We start from the raw sequence: 27,005 nt of genomic DNA on the forward strand, positions 1-27,005 counted from the left end.
TCACAAGGTTTCCTTCTCTCTCTGGGAACATCTACTGAGCTTCATCTCTGTCAGCTGAATGTATCGTATGACATTGGTATCTGCAGGGAAAGAACACACACACAGGTATGGTAGTTACACAACTCCCTGTGGCAGACAGAATACACCTTCATCCCTGTTACATCACAGGGGAGCAGCACGGCTCCAGCGCTGTGGGCTGGAACAGCATCAGCTGGAAGAGGCTCTGAACCAAACGTGGAACCTTTGGTTTTGCAGAGTGTGGTCTGAGTTGTGCTCACCATCCCTGTTGCTCACAGTCTTGCCTCAGCTAGTTTTTACCTTCTCTCTACTTACTCTTGGTCAGCACAGTTGAAATCACACAGCTGAAAATATCCAGGTTGTCCTTGCCTCTACTTGTGGAGCAACATCTCCATTGGCTTCTCTTTCTGCAGTGCTTGTATGCAAGCCCCTAAAGGCATTTTATGTACAGTTATGCTCTGCCTTTTCATTCTCCCACTCTGTTGACAGCCTATTCCACTCTTTTCATGTTTTCCCATAATGAATAGTATTGGGAAGAGTCTCCTTCACATTGACTTTGTATCCCTTCTTCCCTTAAATTTTCTGCTTGGATGTCCTTCCACTATGACACTCTTCATGCAATTTTGTCATATGCTATATGCTGCATACTGTCTTGTCTGTCCTGGCTAATAAAATTCCTAGAGGCACAGAACCACCGATCCATCCTAGTAGAAAGCTGTGATATCCCAGCACTGTGCAGCACTCCCAGCACTGAGCTTCCTTTCTTCCAGCATTTCAGAGCATCAACACACCACAGACTATGCAAGTTTGGCTTTATCTCCTGGCCTCAGCCCTAAGGGAACCTGTTCACCCTGAATCACAGGTTGTTCTAAATGAGTACATGTCTCCAGAAAAAGCCAATGATTCTGCACTAATGGTCAATCCTCTCTTAAATCAGGCTGATTTCTATCATAAGGGTAACTTCACACACACATGGCGCCCACAAAGTGGTAAAAGCCATGCAGTACCAGAAGCAAGTAAAAACACAGCCACTTTCACTTCTGTATTGATTAAAAAATGGTTCTTTGCTCAGAGCCTTGCTCTGACAGCCAACCAGGGCCAGCTTGGTCCACTGAAGTTATGAGATCCTCAGACACCAATCAGAAGTGCAATGCAGTCCAATCAGAGGGCAATCTTGACTCCTCCTCACCCAAACTGCAATGTGTTCCACACCAACTAGGGAAATGAGAAGTGCTTCAGCTTTTAAAGTCACGAACAAATTACTGGGATTATGTCCAGCACTAGTGAGTGTGGGTATTGTATCCCCCAAAGGAGCTGTGGGTGCAAAGCTTCCTTTAAATATGAGGACATCTCTGTTGTGCCCTCTGCCAGTGCTGAATCAGTGCCAGACAGATCAGCTTCCTCCCACACAGAGCTATCCACAAACATGCCACATGGCATCTGTGGGCTGTGGCCATGCTGTTGTGATTTTTCAAGTTGTCTCTGGTGAGATGGGTCTCCCTGCTGAGTCTCCTGCAGATTCAACTGCATCATCCTAGGCACTCCAGAGGGTGGGATTCGATGACAAAGCTTCTTGACCCATTTGGGACATTTTTAATGAGCTAAGAAGTTCTGCTGTTGCTTCTGTCAAACAAGATGCACCAACATCCTGGGCTGTTTAAGCATTAGCATTTCTTACTAGCCCAGCAAATTTTAATGCAGCTTTTTAAAAAGCAGAATTATCTTAGTTGTGCAGCCTCCTGGAATGAAGGAATTCAGTTGAGGGGGTAGCCCTGAATTTTAGGCTTGAAATGAAATGAGTGCAGATGGCTGACTCACTCCCAGCAGTGTAAAGTCAGGGCACACAGCCAGAGTAGGGTCCTATGGTGCTGCCTGCATCTCACTGTGACCTCTGCTCTGTGCACTTCTAGGCTCTGATGGGCTGTGCTGTGGGTACGCATCCCCAACACACTTGGAATGCCTGCCTGGTGCAGGTGAGAAGGGATAGCTGTGTGGGCATGTCAGGAAATCCCACCTGCCTGGGCCCACAGGGACTCAGCGTCTTGCTGAGGGGGCAGAGGTGGGCTCATAATTGGGAAGGCTGCCAGCCTCCTTTAGCTTTCAAGTAAGGTAGTGACTGCTGATGACACAGCTTCACTCACCTGGGAGATTTCCACATGCTTGGTAAGCCATGGGCAAAATAATGTGTAGGCTGACAGAGGGTGGGAGATGCTCCCGTTGCAAGCTACTTATAGATCTCTCAGGCTGGTTTTGGCATGTTTTGCTTACTGTGTGAAGGCCATTGTTTTACCAAGGAAAAATAATGAGAGCAGCACTCTGTTTACAGGAATGGAGCCCTGTCTTTGTTAAGTGTTTTCTACCAAATAGTATTGCATCATAGTAGCTCTGCCTGGAGAAGCATTTCAAAGTTATATGTAAATGTTAATGACAAGACTCTCATCTCTCAGTGGAGAAGTAGTAACCCCTTTGGCTGATGTGGAGATAACAAGTAAGAACAACTCAGATGAGGGGTCAGACCCATGCAAAGAGGCACTGCAAGAGCTCCAATGGGAATGTGTTTCCTGGCTCTTAGGACTGTGCCTGTGTCTCTCTGCAGAGTGGCCTAATGCTATTTTAAAGGTCATATCTGCTTCCCCTGTAGCTTCAGAGACCAGTTGCTTATGTGCTGTGCAGACACCATTGCCTGGGTTTTGTTCCCAGAACTTCTGAGTCGCAGGGGTGCAGGAAGGCAGTGCCCGAGTGCAGCCTCGAGCCTGCCCCGCACGGCACAAAAGCCACCTGGTCCAGGCAGCCTGTGGGATGTCTGAACGTGGGCTCTCAGCACAGGGACAGCAGGGACCACTGCCTGACATTACCAGGCCATTGCCATCTGACGGTCTGATCTCGATCCCAGTCAGTCCCTGCCCTGACAATGCAGCCCTAGTGGGAGAAGGCTGAACAAGGCTTGCAGCAAGGTGCATGTTTAGCTGCCTATGCTGTACCAACCTCTGGACACAGAGCTCATGGAGGGTCCATGCATGCTTTACATGACTTAAAAGCAGCTTCCCTCTCCCTCAGTAGGAGGGTTATACAACTATCTCTTGTTATTTCCATCTGCCTTTGTAATTTTTGTTTGGAGGTGGCACAAGAAATCAGGCCAAATCCAACCTTCCTTTACTCTGGGCAGATAGTGAATAGCCATAAGGGATCTGCTGTGCTGACAGCCCTTTAGAACACTAAACCTCTTTGCTAACTAATTCCTCTTTACCATTCAAAATCTCTCCCACCAAAGAGAATAACTGCCAGTGATTTGTGCCAAAAAACATTCCTTATTAGAAAAAAAGAGAACACACAGAACATGACTGCAATAATAACCAGTGAGCCTGGTGAAACCTCAGATAAAGGAAAACAATCACACTTTGCAGATGGAGATATTTAAAGTGGAGACACTTACTTATTCCAGGTCGCATAATAATTCTTGATAGTGCTACCTGATTCCTATTACTGTGTTTTTTAACAGTCACATCCTTTCTTACTGTACATATTCAATTCTTTCCCCCTGAATGCCCTTCAAATTTTCCATAATCATAAATAAAACAGTGGAACAACAGCCTTGAATGGGCTACAAATAACAGGAAAGAGTCTGATGCAGAGCTGAAGGCCAGAACTGGGTTTTGTATGCATTAAGGGCCTTTAGGGACACTTTCTGGTATGTTTTTGTAGCAAGTGGTATTTGAAGTTGTTGCTGTTGAATAAATTAGTATTTATTTCAAGAAGCAATGAGGAATACCAAATAAATAGTATCACGAGAAGGAGGGTGGTAAGGGAGCACAGAAACACATATTTAAAAGATGGAAGCTAAATCGTTCAGCTGAAAGAAATTTTTTCACATCTGAGCCTAGTCAAAATTTCAAGGTTAGGATAACTTATTTTTCACTCACTATTTTTCTCTTGCATATGCTTCTCCATTTCCTGGTTCTGGCAAGGGCTGAAAGCAGAAGGGCACACTAAACTAAACTAAAATAGGCTAAACTGAGCTTTTAAACACATTTGCTCTGGGAGTGTGGGGTGCACAGCTGTGCTGTCAGACTGCCCGGAGGCCCTGGCCAAGCACAGCAGATGGGACCAAGCACTCTTAGAGGAGGTGGAAGAGGAAGGAGATCCCAGCACACTCCCAACTGCACCCTCCCTGATCGTCTTCCAGGGCACAGCCACTGCAGGAGCCCTGCAGGGCCAATGCCTGTAGGAAATCAAGCACAGCCAGCTCCAACAGCCTCCCTTCCCTCCTCTAGTTAAACAAATATCAGCTCCACCATGCTCTGCCAGGACCCAGGCTTGCCCCTGTTTCACATCCAGTCCTCACTCTTTCCTCTCAGATTCATATGAAGAGCTACTCTGTAGGATTTCTTTGCACATGGCTTCCATTTTACTTTCTTGAAATTCTTTGAGTTCTACAAAATTCCTTTCTGTTTAAAACCAGTGTTGTTTTATCTCCCTATGATTTCTGAAAAATTAAAGCATCACCCTCAACTCTTTCACCTGCCTTCTGAGGCTGAGCAGGTTAGCATAGAGATGGTTGCTCTGGCAAGGCTCAGTTGTTTGGATATATAATTTCATTGGTGTCCCCAAATGAACCGTATGGTTTTGACAGATGGATGACAGATACTTAACAAGGAATTGGCTGATTTCAGGGCAGAAATTGTAGCGTCCTGATGAATGCTTTGTGGGTAAATGTCTGTCTCCTTGATCAAAGCAGAATACTAACCCTTTACTGAGATGGTAGAAGGCTACTGAGGATGACAAATAGTCTTGTGACATTGCTAAGGGGAAGAAGCTTTTTCTCAAAGAGTCAGAAAATGTAAAGGTTGGGGTACACTCTTTCCCCACCCTGCTTTCTTCTTCAAAAATAAGTTAGTGAGGAAAAGAGAGGCAGGATCCCCTCCACACCGACAGCATTCCAGCAACACTGTCATCTTCCAGGTCATACTGCAGCCTTGGCAGCAGTTAATCTTTGGGCACTGTGACCTTGCTGAACCACTCACGAGTGTTTGAAGAAGTCCAGGCAAGGACATACAGTGAGTCATGCATGCTCATCCCTGTGGAAATCAACGCAATCAAGTCAGGGACATAAGATGTGTCATGGAAAGAAATACAAAAGCACTCAGTGCAAAGCCACACCCCTGCTCCATTCCGTACCTGTCGGCTGGCGGGATCTTGCCTCTTTCAGGTAGTAGAGGGCCTTGTTGAAGTCACCCAGGTGGTAAAATGCCACTCCCGATCGGTAGAGTGCCTTGAAGTTCTCGCCTTCCTTCTGGAGCACTTTGAGGCAGTACTCCTTGACCCGCTCGTAATTCACCAGCTCGGCCTGGAGCAGGCAGGCTGCAGGGCATGGGAAGGATGGCACACAGACAGACAGATAGACAGGAAAACATTAGTGCTGGATTTCCCCTTGCTTTTGCTATCTGCACGGGAGAAGAGAGCAGCTTAGGTGAGGGAAATGACTCAGCCCCGTGATTCAGAAAGGGATTGTTAAACACCGATTGTTCGCAATTTAAATACCAATGCTTCTATTTTTGGCATTGAAAAGCAAAGGGATTGTGTTTACTCCCGGGAGACACATAGGCACATGAAACACTTGGGGAGAGAGGGAGAACATAACCACCTCTCCATAGCTCTGGAATGCCACACAGTCTCGTGGCAGTGCTGGCCTCCTTTGTTGTGAAATCGCTTCCCAGACTCAAGGCTAGAGCTCTGAAAAGTACAAAAAGGCAGACTAACAGTTATCTGACAAGGAAAAGGGGGGATAAATTGGATCAGATTTTGTATTTGGCTTAATCCAAGGCTTTTAGGTTCAAAAATAATATGTAATTGCCTTTTACCCAGGAGATCCTGTACAGTTTTGCTATAGGTAACAACAGGCTCTGCCCTGCTGGAATGTGCTGTCAGCAAACCAGAGACACCTGGAGTTGTAGAACAGGGAACAAATGTGCTATACTGCCTGCTTCCTGCTAAGCGCTGAAACACAAGTTCATTCCAGAAGTGAGTTCTGCCGACTTCCTAACGGAAAAGGCAAACAGTAAATAAACAACATGTTGAGGGTTCTGTGTGCTAATGGAAAATTGTTGCATAAATGTCTAAGAGCTGAAGAAAATGCCCACTGTGAGTTTCCTACAACTAGGAGTGAAATAAAGAGGAAAGGGGAAGATCACTGAGCCATGCTTTGCAGCCATGCTCCTGGCTTTCTGTAGCACTTACTCCAGTGGGCTAAACTTCATACAGCTGACCTGAGCGTTAGGAATGGCTTGGGGACCACTGACAAGAATAGGATATGGTGCAATCAAAGTTGTGCTGCAACACATCCCATCTACTGTTGCAATCCAAGGCCACTTCAAGAATGACATAATTTGGGGAAGGAAGGCAGAATGCCACTGCAAGGATCAGCTCAGAGGCTGGCAGTGTCACGTGCCAGAGCATGGAGAGAAATTTCCCATGGCAGGTGGTGTTACTCAGTGTGTCTCTGGCAAGGAGGAGACTCAGTAGTCCTGGAAATCCAAGTCATCACAGGTCAGGTGTCACCAATGAACAGCCAGACTTCATTTCTTGCACGGTAACTGCAGCTGAGAGGATATGGTGCTGGCTCAGAAATATGATGCAGTTCTTCATCCCCTTTCCCCACATCCTTAGAGTAAGCCCTACAACCCTTTCTGTATCACACTTTACTTCATGAGAAGGAGACTGGCTAGCGTACTTCCAGAGATTCCTTCCAACCTAAATTAGTCCAAATCCATTATTACTTAATGTGGACAGAATACATTTCTAACCCAAGTACATCTCCAAAACTTAAACAGCTTACTGGGAACAATCATGAACAGGCTTTTACCACGGGAACACTCATGCTAGAGATGTGTTTAACAAGGACTGCAGAACTAGTCCCACTGCTGGTACGTTGTTAAAGTGACAGAGACATTACTAACAAGAGCTTTGTCCCATTTGCTTTAATAATGGAATGTCAACATATTCTAACAGTTCCTGCCATTATGTGTATAGGTATTTTGAAAGATCCTGATCATTTGTTATTTGATTGCCTGTTAAAAAAACCCCATATATTTCTAAAACCTTAGTGGCATTTCCTTTTCCAGAGTTTCCTATTTGTCACACATTGATATTTCTCACTCTGTTTCTAATGGAGCTTGAAATGACTGTGCCTTGTTTTTATTTATTTTTTTAAGCTATCGAAAAGATGGCTGTGTAAATTTACTGCTGGCTTCACTGCCCTGGAAACAGGATTGCTTTGTTTATCTGCTGACCAGTAGCATGTAGAGCAGCGGCAGTAGCTTTCTGCACACTGCCAATCTGAGCCAGCTTTTCACATTCTGCGGAACTGCCTTTCAGAGCAACTAGGGGGTGGATTTCAGCCTCTCTATTCATCTGCTACCTGGTATTTCCAGTGAGAGTCACAGAAACTACTCTGTGAAAAATGACAGGCGGTCTATTCACGTATATTAACTCACTATGGAATTACTTCACGTATTGGTTGAAAAGAAAAGAAAAACTCTCCCACATCCTGCTAATTCATAAACCCAAATGGGTTTCCAGATATCCAGCTGGGCTCTTTCTATGACTCATACAGTAAAGCTTCTGCAGGGCATCCCCGCTAACTGTGCACGTGGTGGGGAGAAGTCAGCACCACATGGCCAGCAGGAGAAATGTGTGTTTATCTGAAAAAACCGAGCAGATGGATGTGCAGGAAGCAGTTCTGCTGGAAGAGTTGGCCACTTGGAGAGCCACTGTTGGAAGCGGCTGTTGGAAATGAACCTGAGGGGAGTATCTCCCTTATAAATATTTAGACATGCGTGCTTCCAGTTCTTGGTGGCCTGAAATGATCTTAATCAACTGTGATCCAACAAAAATATTGAGGCTTAGTATCAGCTTTCAGAAATGGAGGGGACATGGAATCTTTGTACTTATTACCTAATTCAGTCAGGAGAGAATTGTTTTGAAAATGTGTTGTTTTCTGAAACAGACGTAACTCTGGCTGGGAGTGTTTTTTTACCACATCAAACACCTTAATCATACTCCTCCTAAGTTCATAATAGGCCCCTGGTGAATCCCTCTGAGGAACAGAGCTCTCTCAGAGAGAGCAAATCTAGAAGCTTATCCAGATCATCCTCCTGCTTTCTCAAAACTGAATGGGCTTGATCCTGCACAGCACCAGCTCTAGTAACTCTGCTGATTAGAGGGGTGCTCTTTGCTTGCAGAGGCAAACTACAGTTGCCCATTCCCTGCAGGTCTCATTGTCATTGTAATACAGCACCTGGTGATTACATCTCCCCCACTCAGAAATGTTGCCTGCCCTGCTTCCAGCAGCATTCGATGGTTATCCATCATACTTGGTTATCATTCTCAATTTGGCAGCTGATTCATTGTGGCAGCTTAAGCAATAAGTAATTCTTAACTTTTAAGCCTCTGTATGTCACATAGTAATGAAGAATCCCTATCTGCTATCAAATAAAATAAAAGCCATCTTTAAACTACTGGGTGTAATGTGCCTTGGGAACAGGGAGAAGGTTAATGCTATTAGATCCAGAGGAGGGGCCCTGTCCATCATGCTTCCCAGCTGACTGCTGATGTTTAGGCAGGCATTTCCTTAAGCAAGGAAATAGGAAATTTGGCTGTTTTTCCTTTACAGGAGTAATATTAAGCCTAGATTTGTACATTTTAATTTGTGGATTCAACTCTATGCCAGCCAGCTCCATTTTAGAGGTGCAGTATGGATCTGGTACCAGTAGATAAGTGAGGTAGTTTGTATAGCACAAGGTTGAGCAAAACAAAGATTAAAGCATCTGTGGAGCCAAAATACATCTACATCTTTATCCTTTACCAGCAGCTGTGGTTAGCAATGATGGGAAGTTGTAACTAAAATCCTGGCAGTTGAGGGGTAGAGATTCTACATTATTCCACCCTGAAATAATTTTGAATTTCAGAGTATCTTTTGGGAAGCAATCTAGACTTGACAGGTACCAGTGAGAAGGGATCCATGACAACTTTTTTATTCCAACGGCTAATAACTTTAATTGTTTAGGAAACATCATTATGTTTCTATACAGATTTTTTGTTTAGCGTCAATTTGCTAGCCACACCTTACCCTGAAAAGCCTGTGTATCCTTGTTGTATTGTGACTTTTAAGACTCTGATCAAGTCCTTCATCTTCTCTTTATTAGCTTGTCATCTGGAATCTCTTACTAAAAAAAAAAAAACAAACTTATTTTTCAGCCTTCCTTACTTTTATACTACTGTTCTCTAAACCCTCAAAATGAAGTCCAACTGAAAGTGCTGTCAGTTAGCGTCTTACCACAGAAACCTCTTCTGTGAGAATACCTCTGCAGGTTATGCAAGAAACTCAGTTTGGCCCTAACTTTGGCTTCTAATTTTGGCCGAGCTAAGAACTAAGTCTAGGAGTAGCATGTCCAGGTTTTAACATGGAGATTTTGAACAATATCAAGAGCCTTGCTTAGCTGAGAATTTTCACCAAAGGGCAAATCTTCATTACAGAACAATTGTCCAGACACTTCTTATACTAGTGGCTAAATTCCCATTTAAGGCTCAAGGCCTATCCATGTTACAAAACACTTAAGAGTGGGCTGAACTACTGTGCAAGCAGCATTAGGATTGTGCAAGCATCCCTACCCTGTGGCATGTTCCTTGGGCTCAGCACACTGAGATGAAAATGCCTTTGCCTCATAGGAAAATCTTGGGTTGCAAACTCATGTTTCCCACACTCCTGGCTTGTTCACTTTCACTCATGTAAGCTGGTGGCATTGCCTATTTTAAAGATTTTCTTGTGCCTTTCACTAAAGAGAGAGTCAGCTGCTTATAACTTTCCGGGTCTTTTAAGTTTATGAACTAAAATATTCCATGTGCGATATTTGCCTTTGATGTCTGGTTTTGGAAAATGTCAGACAAGGCTGTTCAGGTAGTTTTGAAAAACAGGCTAGGGAAACAGCTTATTTTTCACTTGTTAAAGATTCTGGTGACTGCCTCTTTGGATGCATCTCATGCCCTCATTGTTTGGCTTTGCAAACAGAAATCTGGCAGATATCCTTTGTGTCAAGCAACTGCCTTCTGTTATCCCCAAGGTAATCTTGAGCTGGCCAACTGATAACCTTCTGAAAATAAAACCAGTATAGCACTGCATACAGTACTCTGCAGAGATATCCTTTAGAATCTGGTACCCAAATCCTTTGAATATTCAGTCCACCCTGGGCACAATCTGATCTAGAAAATTTTGTGATCTGAAAACTTTGAAAAATCTGAAAAATCCTCTTTTTGGCTCACTGGTCACAGGAATAAAGAGCAGAAAGTGGAAACCAAGTTAAGAGGTGTTGCTTCAGCTATGATAGAAAGATAGGGAGGCAGATGCACAGAAAGGGGTTTCTGGTGAAAGCAGTGTATGAGTGAGAGCTGAGGTCTATTGGGAGGTAGAGTCTGGGACGCAAAGTACACAGAGCAGCCAGCCTGGAGACCAAGAGGAGCATTTATAGCAGTGAAATCCAGGCAGAAGAAACCAGCCTCCCTAGCTGTCTATGTCAGCAGCATCTCTAGCAGGTCACTTAACCACAGTCACATCCCAGCTCTGAATCACCTTTTTCCATGCTGGGATATCACCAAGGGACATTAACTTGCCCTTGCAAGCATTCCCTGGAGACTGGAGTAGGTGTCCTGTACAAGAGTTAATGGTAAGTCATGTGGTTGAACCACTCTTATAAACCTGTACAGAAAGGTCTGAATCCAAATGACCTTTATTTTCAACCCTTAGAAGGAAAAAACAGCCTGTATTGATTTCTTTAGTTGTAATGCAGAGAGAAGTAGCTAAATGAATTACTGCTTAAACCTGAAGAGGATCTTCTCCCTTTACTGTAGTTATTCTTGACTCCACCACTAGAGTTTAACAACATAGGTGGATTGTTCCCCTTTAGCAAGTGCTAGGTATTCCAACCACAACAAACTCAACCTGTATTTCACAAATTGACAGTGTCATTCCCAGAAATAACCACAATTAAACTCTTCAAAATACTTTATTTTTTGATATGATCTAGCCTTAAGTATAGCAGTTCACTTAAAATCTATTTAATTGCAGGAAGATGGTTCCTATTCTTGCTCTGGTTTCTACTTTGGGAAACATGATTGATACTTTAACATAACTCCTTCAGGGTTTTATTCAGACATTTGATTAAGACCTTCATATATCATTGAACAGGCTTTGTTCTCACATCTCTTTAAGACTTAAAATAACAGGGCAAAGAGTCCTATATTTCAGAAGGCTTGTTACCCTCCATGGTGATGCTCTCTCTCAGAAAAGAGAAAACATGGTAGTGATAAATTCTGGTTTAAGCATTTGGGAAGAGAAATTATTGGAATATAACAACACTAACAAAACCCAAATCAAACAGAAGGCGGTGGGGGGGAAGGGGGTGTGAAAAGAAGAAAATACTTGTCTTGGATTAGACAGCAACCTTCTAACCATGCAACTAATGCATGTATCATTAATCTATGTTTGCTGCAGACTGTGTAAATGGTGTTGACAAAAAGCACATGGAGTTTACAATGTCCACTGGAAGAATTAGAAGGGATACCATTACTATATGAGACTGAAAATGTCAGTCATATGTTAGTAATTTGAATATAATTAACTTCTAAAATAAATCAGGTAATATGTGATTCATAAGATGATGCTGAAAATGTAAAGGGTTATTTGACTCTTAAAGTCACCTTGGACTCAAATACTGTAGTTTTAATATACAGTATAAAAATAACTGGCTACTGAAATGCGTATCCAAATTTATCTGGTTTTATTGATTCAGAGTTTGTAAACTGCACAGGCTACATGGAGAAGGCACAGCCCAAGTTTTAACTTGTATTTTAACTTGTATTAAATTTTTGATAGATTGGCACTAAACGGAGCCATATAACGTGTGAATGTAAGAAGCCTGTAGTAGAGGAACTGAGAAAAGCATCCATATTTCCACAGAGCTCCATGTGTGCTGTGCCTTTCAAGAATGCAAACCAGCATTCCTCAAAAGAGGATGCTTTTTTTTTCTTTTTCAGAGAAATGCTGCATGCAGTTTCCCTACTAGAGTGAGACACTAATTAGGATCTACAGTTTCCAAACAATCTCTTCCATTAAATATTTATCTTCTTTCTCTATAGTCCAAGCTTGCAAACAAAGAGGATTTTCTGGCTTCTCACCAATAAAAAAGCTAATTATAGACAGCTTGATAATGTCTGGCAATAATCAGATCAGCTGACTCCTAGTTCCCAGACAACCTTAATGGGATGAAAAGGGAATATTCCAATGACAGTACAACTTTACAGCCAGTGGCTCTCATTTATTCCTCTCCAGGTACCAAAAAGGCCTAAACATGCCCGTATGTTTCTGCTTGCAGGGAAACGGGTGGGAAATTAAAATCCAAGCTGTATGACAGGTTGCCTCTCTCCATAGGGAGGGATTAATGCTAAATGAAGTGTGGATCCACAAATGTTTGTAGAGCCCAAAGTGAGCCACCTCTTCCAAACAGCCTTGCTCTTCTTCTCAGCCTGACTCAATTTGTGAACAGATACCAACTGTTCCTCCCCCTCATGCCATCCTGGCAATGCTTTCCTTCCAATACATAGCATGGTCTCTTTCAGTTCTCTGCTGCTCCTGAGTCCTTCATACCCCTTCCAGAAGAAAGATCCCTACTTCATCATTCCAATTAGCTCTTCTAGGAGAGAGAGGCAGTAGCAGTGACTGAAGTATGCTGATGCTTCCACCATGGTACACATGAAAACTTATTTAGTAGCTCTCAAAGCACTTGTTGAGCCTGTTTGTCAGGCTTTTTGTGGCTGGCAGCCCACCATAGGACTAATATGAGCTGTCAGAACAGATCAGTTTAACTTCAGTCTGTGATAGGGTGATCAATCTTGAAGATAAAGGAAAAACAGTAGATATCTTGGCTTTTATGCTAGTCAAATGACAAATTTTAGTGACATTTTCTTAAGCAAGTTGAAGGAGCATAGTCTAAATGAATAAGACTTAATTCTGTTAACAAAACTAAAGGCAACATTAAGTACAGCTTACACAGATCTGTCCTAGGCGTCATGGTACTTAGTATTGTCAATACAGACCTAAATGACAGACTGCAGACTGTCTTGTCAATTTGCAGATGACTTCTAGATGTGAGGAGCTGGTATCTGTTGGAAGGTAGGGGCAGAATTCCAAAGAATCCCCCCAAATTGGTGGTGGTATTCTGATAAAAACAGCATGCAATTTGACAGGGGAAAATTAAAGGTCCTACAGACATGCAGGAGAAAACCCAACTGTCTAAGTTAAGCAGGCAAGCAGGTAGTTGGAAAGCAATTCTGCTGAAAATCCACAGGAGGACCTTGACAATAACAAGTATTCCAGAGAGGACAGGGCCTCACCAAGACAGTGAGGGAAGAGAGGCTAACCCTATTCATCCACATGAAAAGAAAAAAAGCAAATCAAATGCAAAGAAGGATATAACCAGGGAACCATCTGTTCTCTTTGTACTCAGAAAGTAAGAAGAGGGCTTACATTTCAGCTAGGAAAAGCTCTATAGCAGTGAAAAGGGTAAACCTTTGAAAGAGACTGTTTGGGAAAGTTGTCAAAGTTCATAACCTTGCAAATACTTAAGAAAATGTTATCTGGGATATGTCCTATCTGTACACTTGTACCTCCCATGGGTAGGGATAGAACACTCTTTGACAGCTCTTCAGTCCCATTCTTGATTGTCCTGAACACTCAGAGCATGAACAGTCCCAGGATGACCTTGACAGCTGCCTATGAGAAAGTCCTGTTGGAGAATGTCAGAGCAATATCCTGGCCAGACATGGGAACAGGTAAGCATTTAAGAACAGCTGGCATGACTGCTAGCCTTTGCTATGTGTTTATATTCTGCTATCGCAGACTTCTGTAGGTTTGAACAGCCTATTTAAAAGTGTTAGTTATTTCTGTAAGATGATTCTTGAGATAATTCAAGGTAAGTTTGTGGTCATTTTTACTTCCTTTTTGTCACAAATTCAGTGACGTAATACTACAGTTTTCCTCCAAAGGGTCAAGGCGTTGAGAAGCAAGGAATTTCAGCCAACTTTTCATCTGATCCCACATAGCTTCTGTTTTGTAAGAGTATTTTGGCCTACCACTTCCTGTAGTTACTAGTCCTTCAAATCAAAACCAGAACTTACTGAAAATTCTTGGCTGTGGTAATATTAAAGTAGTAGTTAAAATCTAGGTTTCAAGCAAACAAGAATTTTCTGAAGCCAAAATCTGCCTCCAGCTATGTGTCAGCAAATCTTTATTTTACCAAAATAAAGAGCTTGACACGGAGATGATCTTCATATTCCATCTTCTAATCTGCATGTCCTAATTTTTCTTAGCCAGGAGAGGTAGGAGCAAAGTCCTATCAAAGCTCTTAGAGCAAGAGACTCAGCCAGGTTTTAACTACTATGACATTTTGATTCTATAAAACCTAGCTCCTACTGCAGCCACATTAGAAGAGATGGAAATTCCTTTTGTTTGTTTTTGTCAAGGCTGTTACTGTTGTTCTGTCAGGTTAAACACTGGTTAAACACCAGCCCTCTATGACTATCTAGTAATCTTTGACCTGTCTTTGTCTTTTAGAATCAGTGCTCATCTTATCCAGTCTAGTCCAGTCCAGTCAACTAGACATGCTTGGCCTTCAGATCTGTTTTAACTGCAATTTATTCCACTGCCTCTTGTTTGCTTTTACTGACCTTGTGCAGCTTTACTTTCTCACTGGGGCGCCTTCTATACATTGTACCCTTTCCTCCTCTGGCCTCCTATTGCTGTTGACACCCACTGAAGGAATCTTGTCTCTTCACTTGTTTTCACAAGGGAAAAGTACATAGTATTTTATCAGAGATCAGCAACACCAGACAACCATCTAGTAAATGTCTGATGCTCAGCAGCAGTCAACTTCAACAAGTGCTATCAAATATTTATAATTCTTACTGGAATACATTAAATACTGAAATTAAGGTCTTAATGGAATGATGGTATTTTTTTCAAAACCCATATGACACGAAGAAGGAATTCTGTAAATAGGAAAGCACTTTGGAGGACATGGGGGATTTCAAGCTGCTTTCTCTGCTAAAGAGAAAAGCATCCTTTGCTCATAGTAGTTCAAAACAACCATCACAGCAGTACTGTGACATGCAGCTGGAACAACATGAAGGCTCTCTAATGAAGTCAGAGACAGTTGTGCATGCCATGATGGCCTCAAGCCTGGATTACTGCAGCATGCTCAGTTTGGGATGAAACCTAGCACTTTATGCTGTACCACGAACAAGGCACAGTGATGCAGCTGAATAACATCTGTGTGCTGTGCCCTGTGGCGGCTCACGGTTCACCTCCCAGGACACATGAAAGAGATGACCATTGCAGAGTCTGCTGAGGGGTGGAGAGCAGGTTCATCATGTAAAATTCATAGGGACTGAAAGGCTTTTGGATTTTCCTTGAACTCTCTCTAGCTGAAAACGTTTGTCTGGCAAGATGGAGATGTCAAATGAGGAAGAATATTTCCTTCATTAAATTAATTACTTATTCATATGTTTTATCCAGGTCCAGCATAGCCCAAAGCCTTTCCATTTTAATGATGTTTTGAAACAGAGAGAAACCGTTATGGCCTTTGTGGGAGAGATGGATAGAATCAAAGAGGCAGAGGATGCCTAGTCAACTGTTTTCTAACTGAAGAGAGGGATAAAACAAAGTTCTCAATCTTATTTTCCTCAAAAATGCACTAAACAAACTTCCTGAGAAGAGTGATTTGTCAGCAACAGCGAACTAACCCTCCCTGAGCTTTGACAGACCATGTAGAGGCAGTTGAAGCATCACATTGTCATCCAGTTGGGCTTCTAGTGTCCCTGCTTCTTCCCTATCCTCCATTTATACCATATTAATTTAGTATCATTCATACACCTGTCTTCCTATCAAATTGAGCTGGCCAACAGGTTACAACAGGTTTGAAAGTTACTGAGAGGACTGACAGGCAGACAGCAGAAAGCATATGTACTTATGACTCATTTCCTTTGGAAATCAGGCTGAAAACAAGTAAACTAAAGACCAGAGGGATGATTCAAAATATTATTTGCTTGAAAAAGTCAGGGTTTGAACTATGCAGAAGCATATGCCAGTACTCTAATAAGATATCTGCTCTTTATATAAGCTGTGGTGAAATACTTCAGGTAAAAATCTCAGACCACTCCCAAAAGCCTTCATAAACCATATCTGTGCAATGAATTGCTGGCAGTGGAAGAATGAGGTAGGAGTGCATCTCTGACTGGGGGCAGCTTCCACCCCAAGAGTGGCTGTGTTCAGGGAACAGGAACACCAAAATCATTGTACGGAATCAATACAATCCTCTGTCTTGACAGTGCCTTTTTGATTATGCTAAGGAAGGGGAAGATACAGTGTAACAATTATGTGATGAATGGGTTCTGCTGATAAGGACAGTGGTCTGAAAGGAGATCCCTAGAAGATATCTCAGCAATAACTTCAGAATGGAGCTTGTTTACTGCTTTATTAATGGCCCTATGCAAAAGTCAGAGTGACCTACTGACTGTCAAGTTCAAAGATACTATCAAAAGAGATGAGGATGACAGTGTGATATGTAAAGAACTACACAACCTGCTACACATAAATAAATTTATTTGGAATAGAATTTGGTGATACAAAATTTAAGAGCATATTCTATGGGACTACTAAGAATTTTTGCTAGAATTTGTGAGCTCAACAGCTGGAAAAAAGCAAAGAGGAAAAGGATGTGAATACACCAGATGATCAAAGAATGACTGAGTCACTTATGTGACATGGCCATAGACAGGGAAATTAAAATCTTAGAGAAGTTTATTCAAAAATTCAAACCAGTTAGCAGTGGTCCTCAAGCATGAAAATGTAATATTTGCTTTTCAATTTTTATCCTATTTAATAGGTCAGTGAATGTTCTGGTTAGCTATATGTCTAAGCCTTCTTTTCTAACCTTATTAGGTTCTTTAACTCCATGATACCTTCTGGCACTGTACTCCAAGTTAATCAGACCTGGGGCTTAAAAATTATTTTGTGTTAATCTATTAATTTAATTTACCACCCCACCCCATGAGCAAAGTACCTCAGCTGCCTCAGTTTGAGCTCCATCACAGTAGTTAGGGAATGTAAGAAGAAAAATCGATCCACTTGCTTTGTACTTCCAGTAGAGGTGAGGATCTTACACTGTTCTGGTTTCCTTGCAAAATGAACACATTACTGTGTCTTAATTAATCACTGCAAAGCATTTAAGAGGACAGTAATCAAGGATTTGAATTATGTTACTATTAAAAATATACGGTAAGTAAAGGAGTTTAGGGTTAACTTTCCACCACATTGGTTGATGAGAGAATGATTGCTTCAGGCATGGTACAGAGATTCTGATTTGATCCTTTTTTAATCACTAGACAAGAAAAAAGGTGCCTTTGCAGAACAACAGCTAGGGCTGACTTAGGATGGTTCCCTAAGACACTCCTTCTCTCATTCTTTCAGCTGATCTTGCAGTTCTGCTTCTTCATGATCCACTGGGTGGGGTCACGATCTCCCTGGGCAGCTCTTCTTTGCTTGGATTGTTCCTGAAAGTGTGGATGAAACAAAATCTTTCTGCTCTCTCCCTCCCTGGAAGCAGGAGTGGAGAAGAGGAATGTGAATTCTCACAGCTTCTTCCCTGAAGCTGATTGAAAGATTCTTAAATTGTCCTTTATATCATAAAGATGCTTTTCATATCATGGTACATTTCTGGATTTCGTGGTGACTGCAGGGATAACACAGCACAGCAGGGGTAGATGTTTGTTAGTCACATTGGTCCAGGAATAGACAAAGGAAGCACTAAAGGTCTGATGTAAATTTTCAAGTCCAAGACACATACTTTGCTTTTACTTTACTTCCAGGAATAAATTTCCTCTCACATACACTGGAGAATGTGTGGGGAAAGGATACCCCACTGCTTGTTTTGTATTCTCCTCTCCTTCTGCTTCAGGTAGCAGTAAACAGCTTTGCTGTCCAGAGAGGACTCTTTCAAGAAGGAAAAGGCTGAAGATAAGCAGCATCCAACTGAGCTCATCTGAAAGCAGTCTTTAGGTGTTAGCCTAAACCTTACAGACACATCAGATAGGCAGCAAATTTTCACCATTGCCTCACTGGATTCTACCAAGAGGGCCCCAAACTGTCTTGCTTTGCTGAATAAGGTCACTTACAGGAAGAATAAGGTGACTTATACTCAAGGTAACTCATCTGAGTTTCATCAGGTAGGAAATTAGCTTTTTGTCAAATGTCTCTGATGTGGCCAGGCCAGAACAATGTCAGGGGCGTAGAAACTGACAGTTGTAATCAGGGAATCAAAGGAGCTTTGGAATCAAAATTTGAGGAATACTAGTTTGGTGTCTCTTTGGTGGCTGACCCAGCTGTTTCTTCCTAGCAGCTCCCAGGCAACTGGATCGACAGCTAGATTAACAGAGTTTTGCTGTCTGCCACTCTGATATGAAAGGAGTTGCTGTTGCCATTGATGCAGAACAATCTACATGACAGCCCCCTAAACTGGCAGCAAGTAAATGCAGTGGGCAGTGCTCCCGCTAAAGAAAGAAAGGGAATACTGAGCAGTGGCTATAAAAGTAGTTCCTTTAGTAGGGCTGAGATTTGACCTGTCAAAGACTAATGTGCTGGAGAAGGAAAGATGCTGTAGCCTTGCAAGCAACAATCAGTGTCCTGGGTTCTGAAAAGCTTATGTAGCAATGTAAGAATGGTTGTTCTCTGCACCCAGGGACATGTACAGGGTTGCAGTTCCTGCCTTGTGGATGGTACACGTGCGTGAAAAGGACTGAGATGTCACCACAGTCAGGACCCCGAGACACAGGACTTGTCAGGCAATTATGTTTTTTCTGGAAAACATCCACAACTACTAAAGGTTACAAACAGCATGGGATTGCTTTTCCCCCCAGACTTCTGTTGGGAGGCTATTGCAGAACTATTCAGTGATGGTGACTTACATTGCCTAAGGCTTTCAAGTTAAGTATGTGCTATTGTGATGGGCAGAGCTGTGGTCATGGCCACACAGGACAAGTATGTGTTAGAATTCATGGCCCTGACTGGAAGAGTTGGTAATTTTATCAAGGTGAGTGACACAGCATGTAAAGATAGGGAATAGAGTCTCATGCTTGCACACATAGAGTGTTGTAGAGAGGTCACACAAAAACAGGTAACCAGCACCAACTGACTGGCTTCCTGTAAATGTCAAATCACCCACCAAGGGAATGAGGACCTCACTGACAGAACAGAGAAGGGGGGTGTCTGGGAAGGAACAATGCTTTATCAAAAAGTCTGATATAGCTGTATTGCAACTGGGACAGCGAATAAAGGAATTCAAAGGGTAAAGGCATGGACTGTGCAAGCAGCACCAACTTCTATGCTCAGACATATGATGGGAGAACTGGGTACATAGGACAAAGACAAGGAGAAGCAGATGGTGCTATCCTGCCTACGAGCCTCAGGGCAATGGCATGTCAAGAATTTTGGAAAGTGGGGAAAATGGAGCAGATTTTGAAGCAAAGATCATGACATCAGTTATTTCCTATGCATAGTAACAGATGAGTTCTGGCATGTCAAGCTATGACAGCTAAAGACCACTGCTCCCAGCTGTCACTTTTGCCATAGGTTATCAGAGAAAAAAGTATGACTGTGCCTAAACCATTTCCACGAACTGTTTTAGTGCTGTTTCTAGCAGTGTTCTCAACTCCAAACGGCTGTCCTAAGATAGATTTTTCTACTCCAGCACCACATTCAACGTCTGCCATTTTCAGCTGCCTAAACAAGTGCATAAAACCACTACCACCTCTCAGCTTCACTCAAGGAAGTGTGCCCCAGCTGGAGTTATGTTTGGCAATTCCAGCAAAGCTTTCACAAACTGCACAGACTCTACAATCTTTGTTAAAGAGAACAGAATAGTAGCACTCCATGCCACCACAGTAAGATTTACCTGCATTCATCCATCAATGTCCTGAGCCTACTGTTTCCCATCCAAGATGCAGTGCAGAAATTAACAAAAGGAGAGAGATTCCTGAGCAGCCATTAGTAACACCTTTCTAGTTAATGGTAGTTAATTCTGACTATTTTTCAAAGCATTTTTAATCCCCAGTCTTAGTCACTGGTATGGTCATCTGATTAAGCTGAAACCAGAATTAATAAACAGTTGTCTTCCTTCCCTATCAGTTTCTCATCCATGAAGTGAGAGAACAAAGAAGCAAATAAATAGCCAAGAATTTTTCTCAAAAGTTTATTAATTATTTTCTCCCTTTCTTCATTTTGTTTCCTCCATTTCACAGTCCTTTGTATGTTACTTTCTGAGACACAACACAATGTCAGGAAGCTGCCAATATTTATACCTCTCCTTTTATTTACACTGTTTACTTTTACTGTTCTTTTCCTCACAGCAGCTTCTTTACCATCCTAAAAATCCTAATGTGAGAACTCCTGATGATCCTCCATTCTTGGAACATCCATTGCAATCCTAAAGGACAGTGACAAGGAACTTGGAATGTGCTGCTGAACTGATAAGCAATTCTAAGAGAAAGGCTGGAGAAAGAGGTCTGGTGAGACATTTCTGGGCCTGAGCCCAACAGCAAGAAGAGAAGGATGCTCCACCTGCTGAACCATTCAGAAGTAGCCCAGCTCGCAGAAAAGGTGGTAACTATGGAGCTCATGGGTATATTTACCAATTGACTGGGACCCAGCTTTAACACTAGGTTTTACTGAAACAGCTGAAACATCTTCAGCACAGCACTGATGGAAACCTGTGGAGGTGTAAGAGGCTGTGACTCATGGCATAACTCTTGCTGGAGGAAACTCTAGGACAACATTTCAGAAGAGGATGGAGTAAAGCTGGAAGGATGTGCTACTACAGAACTCTGAGAAAACAGCAGTGTTCTCATGGTGGAAAATAAGCAGTACCCTTTAGGTTAACAAATTAACCACTCTGTTGGAGAAACTTTGTGATTTTTGGTATCTCCTGCTTTCATCTCCCATAGTAAGCTGTAGCTAAACTTTGAGGGACCTCAGGTCACCAAGACTGCAGCTCCTCTGGACAGTCTGGCCAGGAGATCTGTACCTTCTCAGTTCTCTGTTTCAGGAAAATGCTGACAAGGTCAGCTAGGATAGACTTCCTCTCATGCAAAGGGAATTAAACTGGTGGTAGAAGTGGCTGCAAAAAAAACCCTGCAACCCGCAGAGCCTCAAGTTTTAAAAACCATGGGATGAATAATGACATATATCAAGAAAAACACATCTCCTGCCTCGGCAAGAGATACTCTCAGACACATATCATTTAAACCAAGGTTGGTGGCAGCTTGCTGTCCTTTCTCCTTCTTTCCTTCTGCCCCCTGGCATCTGGATGTATTTCCATCCCACACTTTCAATGCACAAGAAACTCTATGAACAGGGGAAATTTTTGTTATCCTAAATAAAAAGGAATAGGTAAATACCGAGTATTTCTAAAGAGCAATTCATGACAATGGCTTTAAATTCCACATCTTTCTTAGATACATGTCAGAGTTGGGGCCTATCACTAAAAAACCACACACAGTTATTGATGTTTATTCTCTCCTGCAGTTGCAACTCCCTGGAGCAGTAACAGCATTAGTCCCATAAAACAAGGAATTTCCAAGCACTCCAGGCTGGTCAGAAGTATCCAGAACTAGAGCGTCAGGAAATACCCCCTGCCAAGCACTGAAAATGCAGACCACATCCTGCTGCTCTGTTTGCTGCTGCCCTTCTTTCCTATTGTATGGCATCCTTATAGAGGGTGTTTTTGTTGATGCAGCACATTAAAAAAAAAATCACATCAAGCAACAATCCAAGACTGCTTTAACACCCACAGCACCACGTGTCCTGGTAGAGTCTGTACTTGCTAACAGCTATATACTGGGATGGGCTTTTAGCAGAGACTCCTTTTGACGTCTCCTAGTGGGTGGTCAGTGGAAAGTTTTACCAGCTTTTCTCATGTTTAGTTACATTTTTACTTGGATTACGTATTATAAGTATTTTTATTTGGATTTCTCACTAGAACTACTCACAGAAGACTATGCAATTGGCAGTAACTGGAAGCAGTACCTATATCCCAGCCTGAGGATGCTAGAAGGTTGCTATGGCGCTGGAAGTGTCATGTTCTGTGGGACTGTCACTATGACCTTCACATAGTAATTCTGAATTTCTGCTAGTGTGGGAAGCCAAACATCATTTTCCAGACTGAGATGTGTCTGGGAGAGCTAAATTTTTAATACTCTGTCCAGGCATTGTGCCCTTCTACCAAGACTCCTATAGTAAACTACAGGTACCTGAACGGCAATATAAACACACTACATATATATTTTACATTAATATAATTAACAGCTTTACAATACTCCCAGGAGGTCAAAAATGAAGATGAATAAATTGAAGTTTAGGAAACATTTGGTGAAGATAGTACAGCTAGTTAGCACAGAGAGGGAGGATTAGCAACCAGATCCCCCAGCGCCACCCGTCATCCTCAGATCTCTCTCTGGTGCCATTTCTCCTGCCAGAATTAGCTCTAGAATTTCTGCATGCTTAGGAAAATCAACAAAGGTTTGCTTATCACTCTGCAACATTCCCTCACTAGAAAAGCTTAAAACTGTGCTCACCCTTACCATTTTGCTGCTTTGGCATGACTAGGACTTGTTTCTCTCTGCAGAGTAGACATAGTGCTTTTAATTCTGTAAAATTCTAGGCAGTAGTGGTGGAGTAAAATAATCATTGCATTTAATGGTTGCATTTGTAGTAGGTAAATGACCCCCATCTGCATGCAGTACAAAAAGCATTTGAGCTTGTTCTAGATCAAATATGCTGTGCGAGTGGAAGGGAGATCTAGACCTGAGATGTATTTGGCCAGTTTACTTTTCCACAAGCATTCTTTGTACATCCATCTGTTTTTTAAGAAGAACATAAGCCACTATCTTGTAGAAAACCCAGCTGAATGCACCATCAGGATGACATTGTGGTCCTTGTTCTTTATTTTTCTGAGGGCTGAGAGAGGCAAAAAGAGGCCGAGTGACTTCCTCAAGGTCAGAGACCGTCAGTGACTCATAAAGAAAGGACTGTTTGCCTTACAACCCTGCATTCATTCTGTAAGGCTCTATGCTGCTGGTAGGCTTTTGTCTTTGCCTACCCTAGCAATTTCTGGGAGCCTTGGCCATGCTGCTGCTCTTGCCTCTGGTGACATTCATCAGAATGACTTGTGGTAAAATGATGGTGTATTGGCAGGCCCATGTAAGAACACAGCAGCACAGATGTGAAGGGCAGTCCCTTTAAGGCAAAACTCTTGGAGCTTGAAATGAAGCCCAGCTAGTAGTGAAAGAAATATAAGCAGCTCTGCCAATGGCAAGTTCTGAAAATCCTTGGCTGATTTAAAATATTAATTTTTTAAAAGTCACAAGAACCCAGCAGATACGGGATCCTCTGAAATGGGTTAAATAGTTTAGGCTGTGGGTGTGCTGCACAGCTCTACAAGAGCAGACCTTGGAAAACACACCAAATATTGGAGGACTTTTAATAAATATGAGAGCTGGCCACCCCATCTTACAGTAGAATTGCCCGTTGAAGGTGCCTACAAAAGTGGTGGATCTTTAGGTGGATCTAAACAACAATCTGCACACACATTTCTGCCTAAATTTACCTTCCACAGGCAATGATAGGCACTGACAACCGTTTAGTATTTGCCTGCATGTGCCTACTCATGCAATTGGCCAGATTTTCAAAAAAACCAACCAAACAACCCCAGCATCTACCATGAGATCACACAAAATGCCCCCTGGGTGTATTTCTCACCTATGTGCATATTTACCTGTAGTTGATGCTCTCCTCTGACTCTCACTCTGCATCTAAACAAGTGAATGTGTGTGTGCATGTGTAGCTGTGATGCAAAGCATCTCTGACAGGTGATGTGTGGTGCCCACATGAAAACGACAGCACAAAAGCAAGGTGGGTTTCTCAAATGCCAGGCTTAGAGAGTAAGTGGAGGTGCTAAAAGAACTTGATAACAAGGACGCTTGGATGACAGCTGGTAATGCTACCGGCTATACTTCAGAGCTAAGTGAAAAGCTGCCTTCTCCAGAGTTAACATGTACTGCTGTTATGCTTTCTGCACTATACAGATTTATTTATTTTAGAAACAGCTCTAGGCAGCCAGCAGCACTCAGAAGCAAAACTCCCTGCATCTCCTCTGCTCTCCATGTCAAGTAGCACTGACTTCAGCTGTAACAGTCGGTGCTGGTGCCTCTGCTAGAGCCCACTGTGTAAAGAAACTGGCGCCTTCTGCTGCATCACACTTACAAAATGAAGTCTCACTGCTGCACAGATTGAAGCTGCTATTAGAAATATATACTGTTGTTACACTTCTGGGGAAACTCCCTCTCCTCTCATCCCTTCTCTTTCAACATAAATTCACTGATCCTCCTGCTAGAATGAGAGTTCTGTGATTGGGCTAAGAGTAAAAACACTGCAATTCCAGTTTAACTGCACACTCCCCTCTCCAGCATGCAGGGCATTCCTTTAAAATTGCTTGCAGATAGCTCAGCAGACACACACGAAAGCTATGCATTTCTGAGACAAATGCTGTTCTCTGCTCTGTGCATGCCATCTACTGAAAACATGTGACAACCGCCTGTGCAAAATGACAGCTTGACCTGCTGTGAGGTTATCTCAGGAAAAGCACTGCTTGTAAGTCCAGGGTTAATTATACTCACCTCCTCCTGTGTTCATACTGGTTAAATTTAGGAAAAAATCTGTTCATATCTAGGATAAAGATGGAGAATGTTTCTCACACCAATTCCTACTGCTGACAAGATCAAATGCAACCAACAGTGACAAAAATTACTTGCACAAACATCAAACTGTTAAAACATGAGCTGGACAATGACAATGACACAGGACAACTCCATCAGCAGGAGTCAAGATATTTCTAGCAAGTTCAACTTGTGAACTGGCAGAAAGTGCCTCAGAAGCAAATTCCATCCCTTTCTCCCACTTCATTTACCTTCTACCTACCATGTCTCATTTGTATCTCAGAGATACTGCCTGTGAGCCCTCTTTCAAGCCCAGGAACTCACCAAGCTATATTGTTCAGAGTGTTTTGGGATCCCTGTGTAACCCTGCCAATCTAAATGATCCTTGCCAAATAGAATGGATTTTAATGAACCTGTGAACAGAAATTTGTAGAGAGACAACATTACATCTGTGCAGTTATGGTATCACTCTGAAATCTCACCTTCCACCTACGAGATTCCAATAGGCTTTGAAGGAAGAGTATTTGGAAACATGATGAAAAGGAGCTAAATTGTGCTCCCCATTACATCCCAAAAGGCATGTTGAATGTAAGAGACTGGCATGCATTATGACTAGACGATGCTGGGTTGGTAATTCAAACCATTCAGTTTATACTGCATCTTTTCTAGCACTAGCGAACAGGAAACAAAGCTAACCAACTCTGTCTCAAAAGTCAAAAGCTAATGTCCTGATTTGTGTCATTTTTTTACCCCCAAGGAAATAAAGGGTGGTAAGTGACCCTTCATCCTGGAGAACAGCAGAGATTCTTTAATGCTGCTATTTTGTGTATCTTGTCCAAGTTATGAATGCTCTCTTCACCTGCACCTAGCCACAAGTTTTTGTTGTAGGGATGCTTTCAGGCTTGGAAAGAAAAAAGCCACGCACTGCTGGGGACCAAAAATAATATCTGATCCTGCACATGTTTGGATAAAGCTTCTTGAAGTCAACAGGAGTTCTGTTTCTGTAAGGACTTCAAAATCAGACTACAAAGTAGTTAAACCCCCCACCACTCCTCTCCATCTTCCTGCAGCACTTCTAAACAGATGGCAGGGAGCAAAGGGAGGCATGATCAGATGTCTACTGACCACAGTGATGACTGGAAGCTAGCAAAAAGCCAGGATCGCATTGGCTTTCAACTTTAAGTGCTAAGAAGCAAAAAAATTATTTTTATATCTGGCAGAACTATTTGGAGGTATTGCAGTCGCGCCCAAACCCTTCCCCTTCCTTACATCAAATGTGGTAGGAGTCCGTCTCTCTGTAATACCGTTAATTACAGGCTCCAGAGTCGGAGCTGTGGCGAAGAGACTGAAGGACATCGCGGGCTGAGGGTACGACGCAGCAGGCAATCTTGGCCATTTCACGAGCCACGATTTCTATCAGCCGGAGCACCCCACGCACGCACCGCCGCCCTGCCACCTGTCTCCCGGGGGAGGAGGGCACGGATTCATCGGGGGCGGACGGAGCCGCCCGGTGGAAGGGCTGGGAGTCGCGGGCGAGCCCGAGCACCAGGAGCGGCCGTGCGCCCCCTCCCCAGCGCTGCCCGGGGCAGCACGGCTGTGCCCAGCGGGAGCGAGAACGCGAAAATGGAAGCCAGCGGAAGGGAAGGAGATGCGGCGAGCGGAGCGGGGCGGCAGCGCTGCTCTGCGGAGAAGGGAGGGAGGTGTGCGCGGCGCAGGTGGGGACCCGCCGCCCCCCGCCCGCGGCCCCGCTGACCTGCCAGGCTGTTGTAGCAGTCGACCTCGATGGCCTCCACCGCCTGCCGCTGCTCCTCGCTCAGCCCCGCCGCGGCGGCGGCGGCGGGAGGGCGCTGCCCGGCCGGCTCCTGGCTCAGCAGCAGCAGCAGCGCCTTCAGCTCCAGCAGGGCGCGGTGGTACTTGCCGATGGCCTCCCGGAATTTCTTGTCCTTGTAGCACTGCGCCCCTTCGCTCTTGAAATCCAGCGCCCGTCCGATGAGCTCACCCGGCTCGGCGCTGCCCGCCGCCGCTGCCCGCGGCTGGGCACCGCCGGCGGGGCCGTGCCCATCGCCCGCCCCGCGGCCGCCGGCGTTCAGCTTGCCCGCCGCCGGGCTCGCCCTCTCCAT

General features: G+C 43.4%; 1 protein-coding gene across 1 annotated transcript; it reads right to left on the bottom strand.

Moving 5' to 3' along the window:
• Window positions 1-27,005, bottom strand: TTC9 (tetratricopeptide repeat domain 9). Its single transcript, XM_062495303.1, has 3 exons — window positions 26,639-27,005; window positions 5,194-5,376; window positions 1-80 (listed from the first exon to the last, which is right to left on the bottom strand). The coding sequence occupies exons 1-3, from the start codon at window positions 27,003-27,005 to the stop codon at window positions 1-3; spliced, it is 630 nt and encodes a 209-aa protein (XP_062351287.1).

This window comes from Cinclus cinclus, chromosome 6 (assembly GCF_963662255.1).
Source record: "Cinclus cinclus chromosome 6, bCinCin1.1, whole genome shotgun sequence".
NCBI lineage: Eukaryota > Metazoa > Chordata > Aves > Passeriformes > Cinclidae > Cinclus > Cinclus cinclus.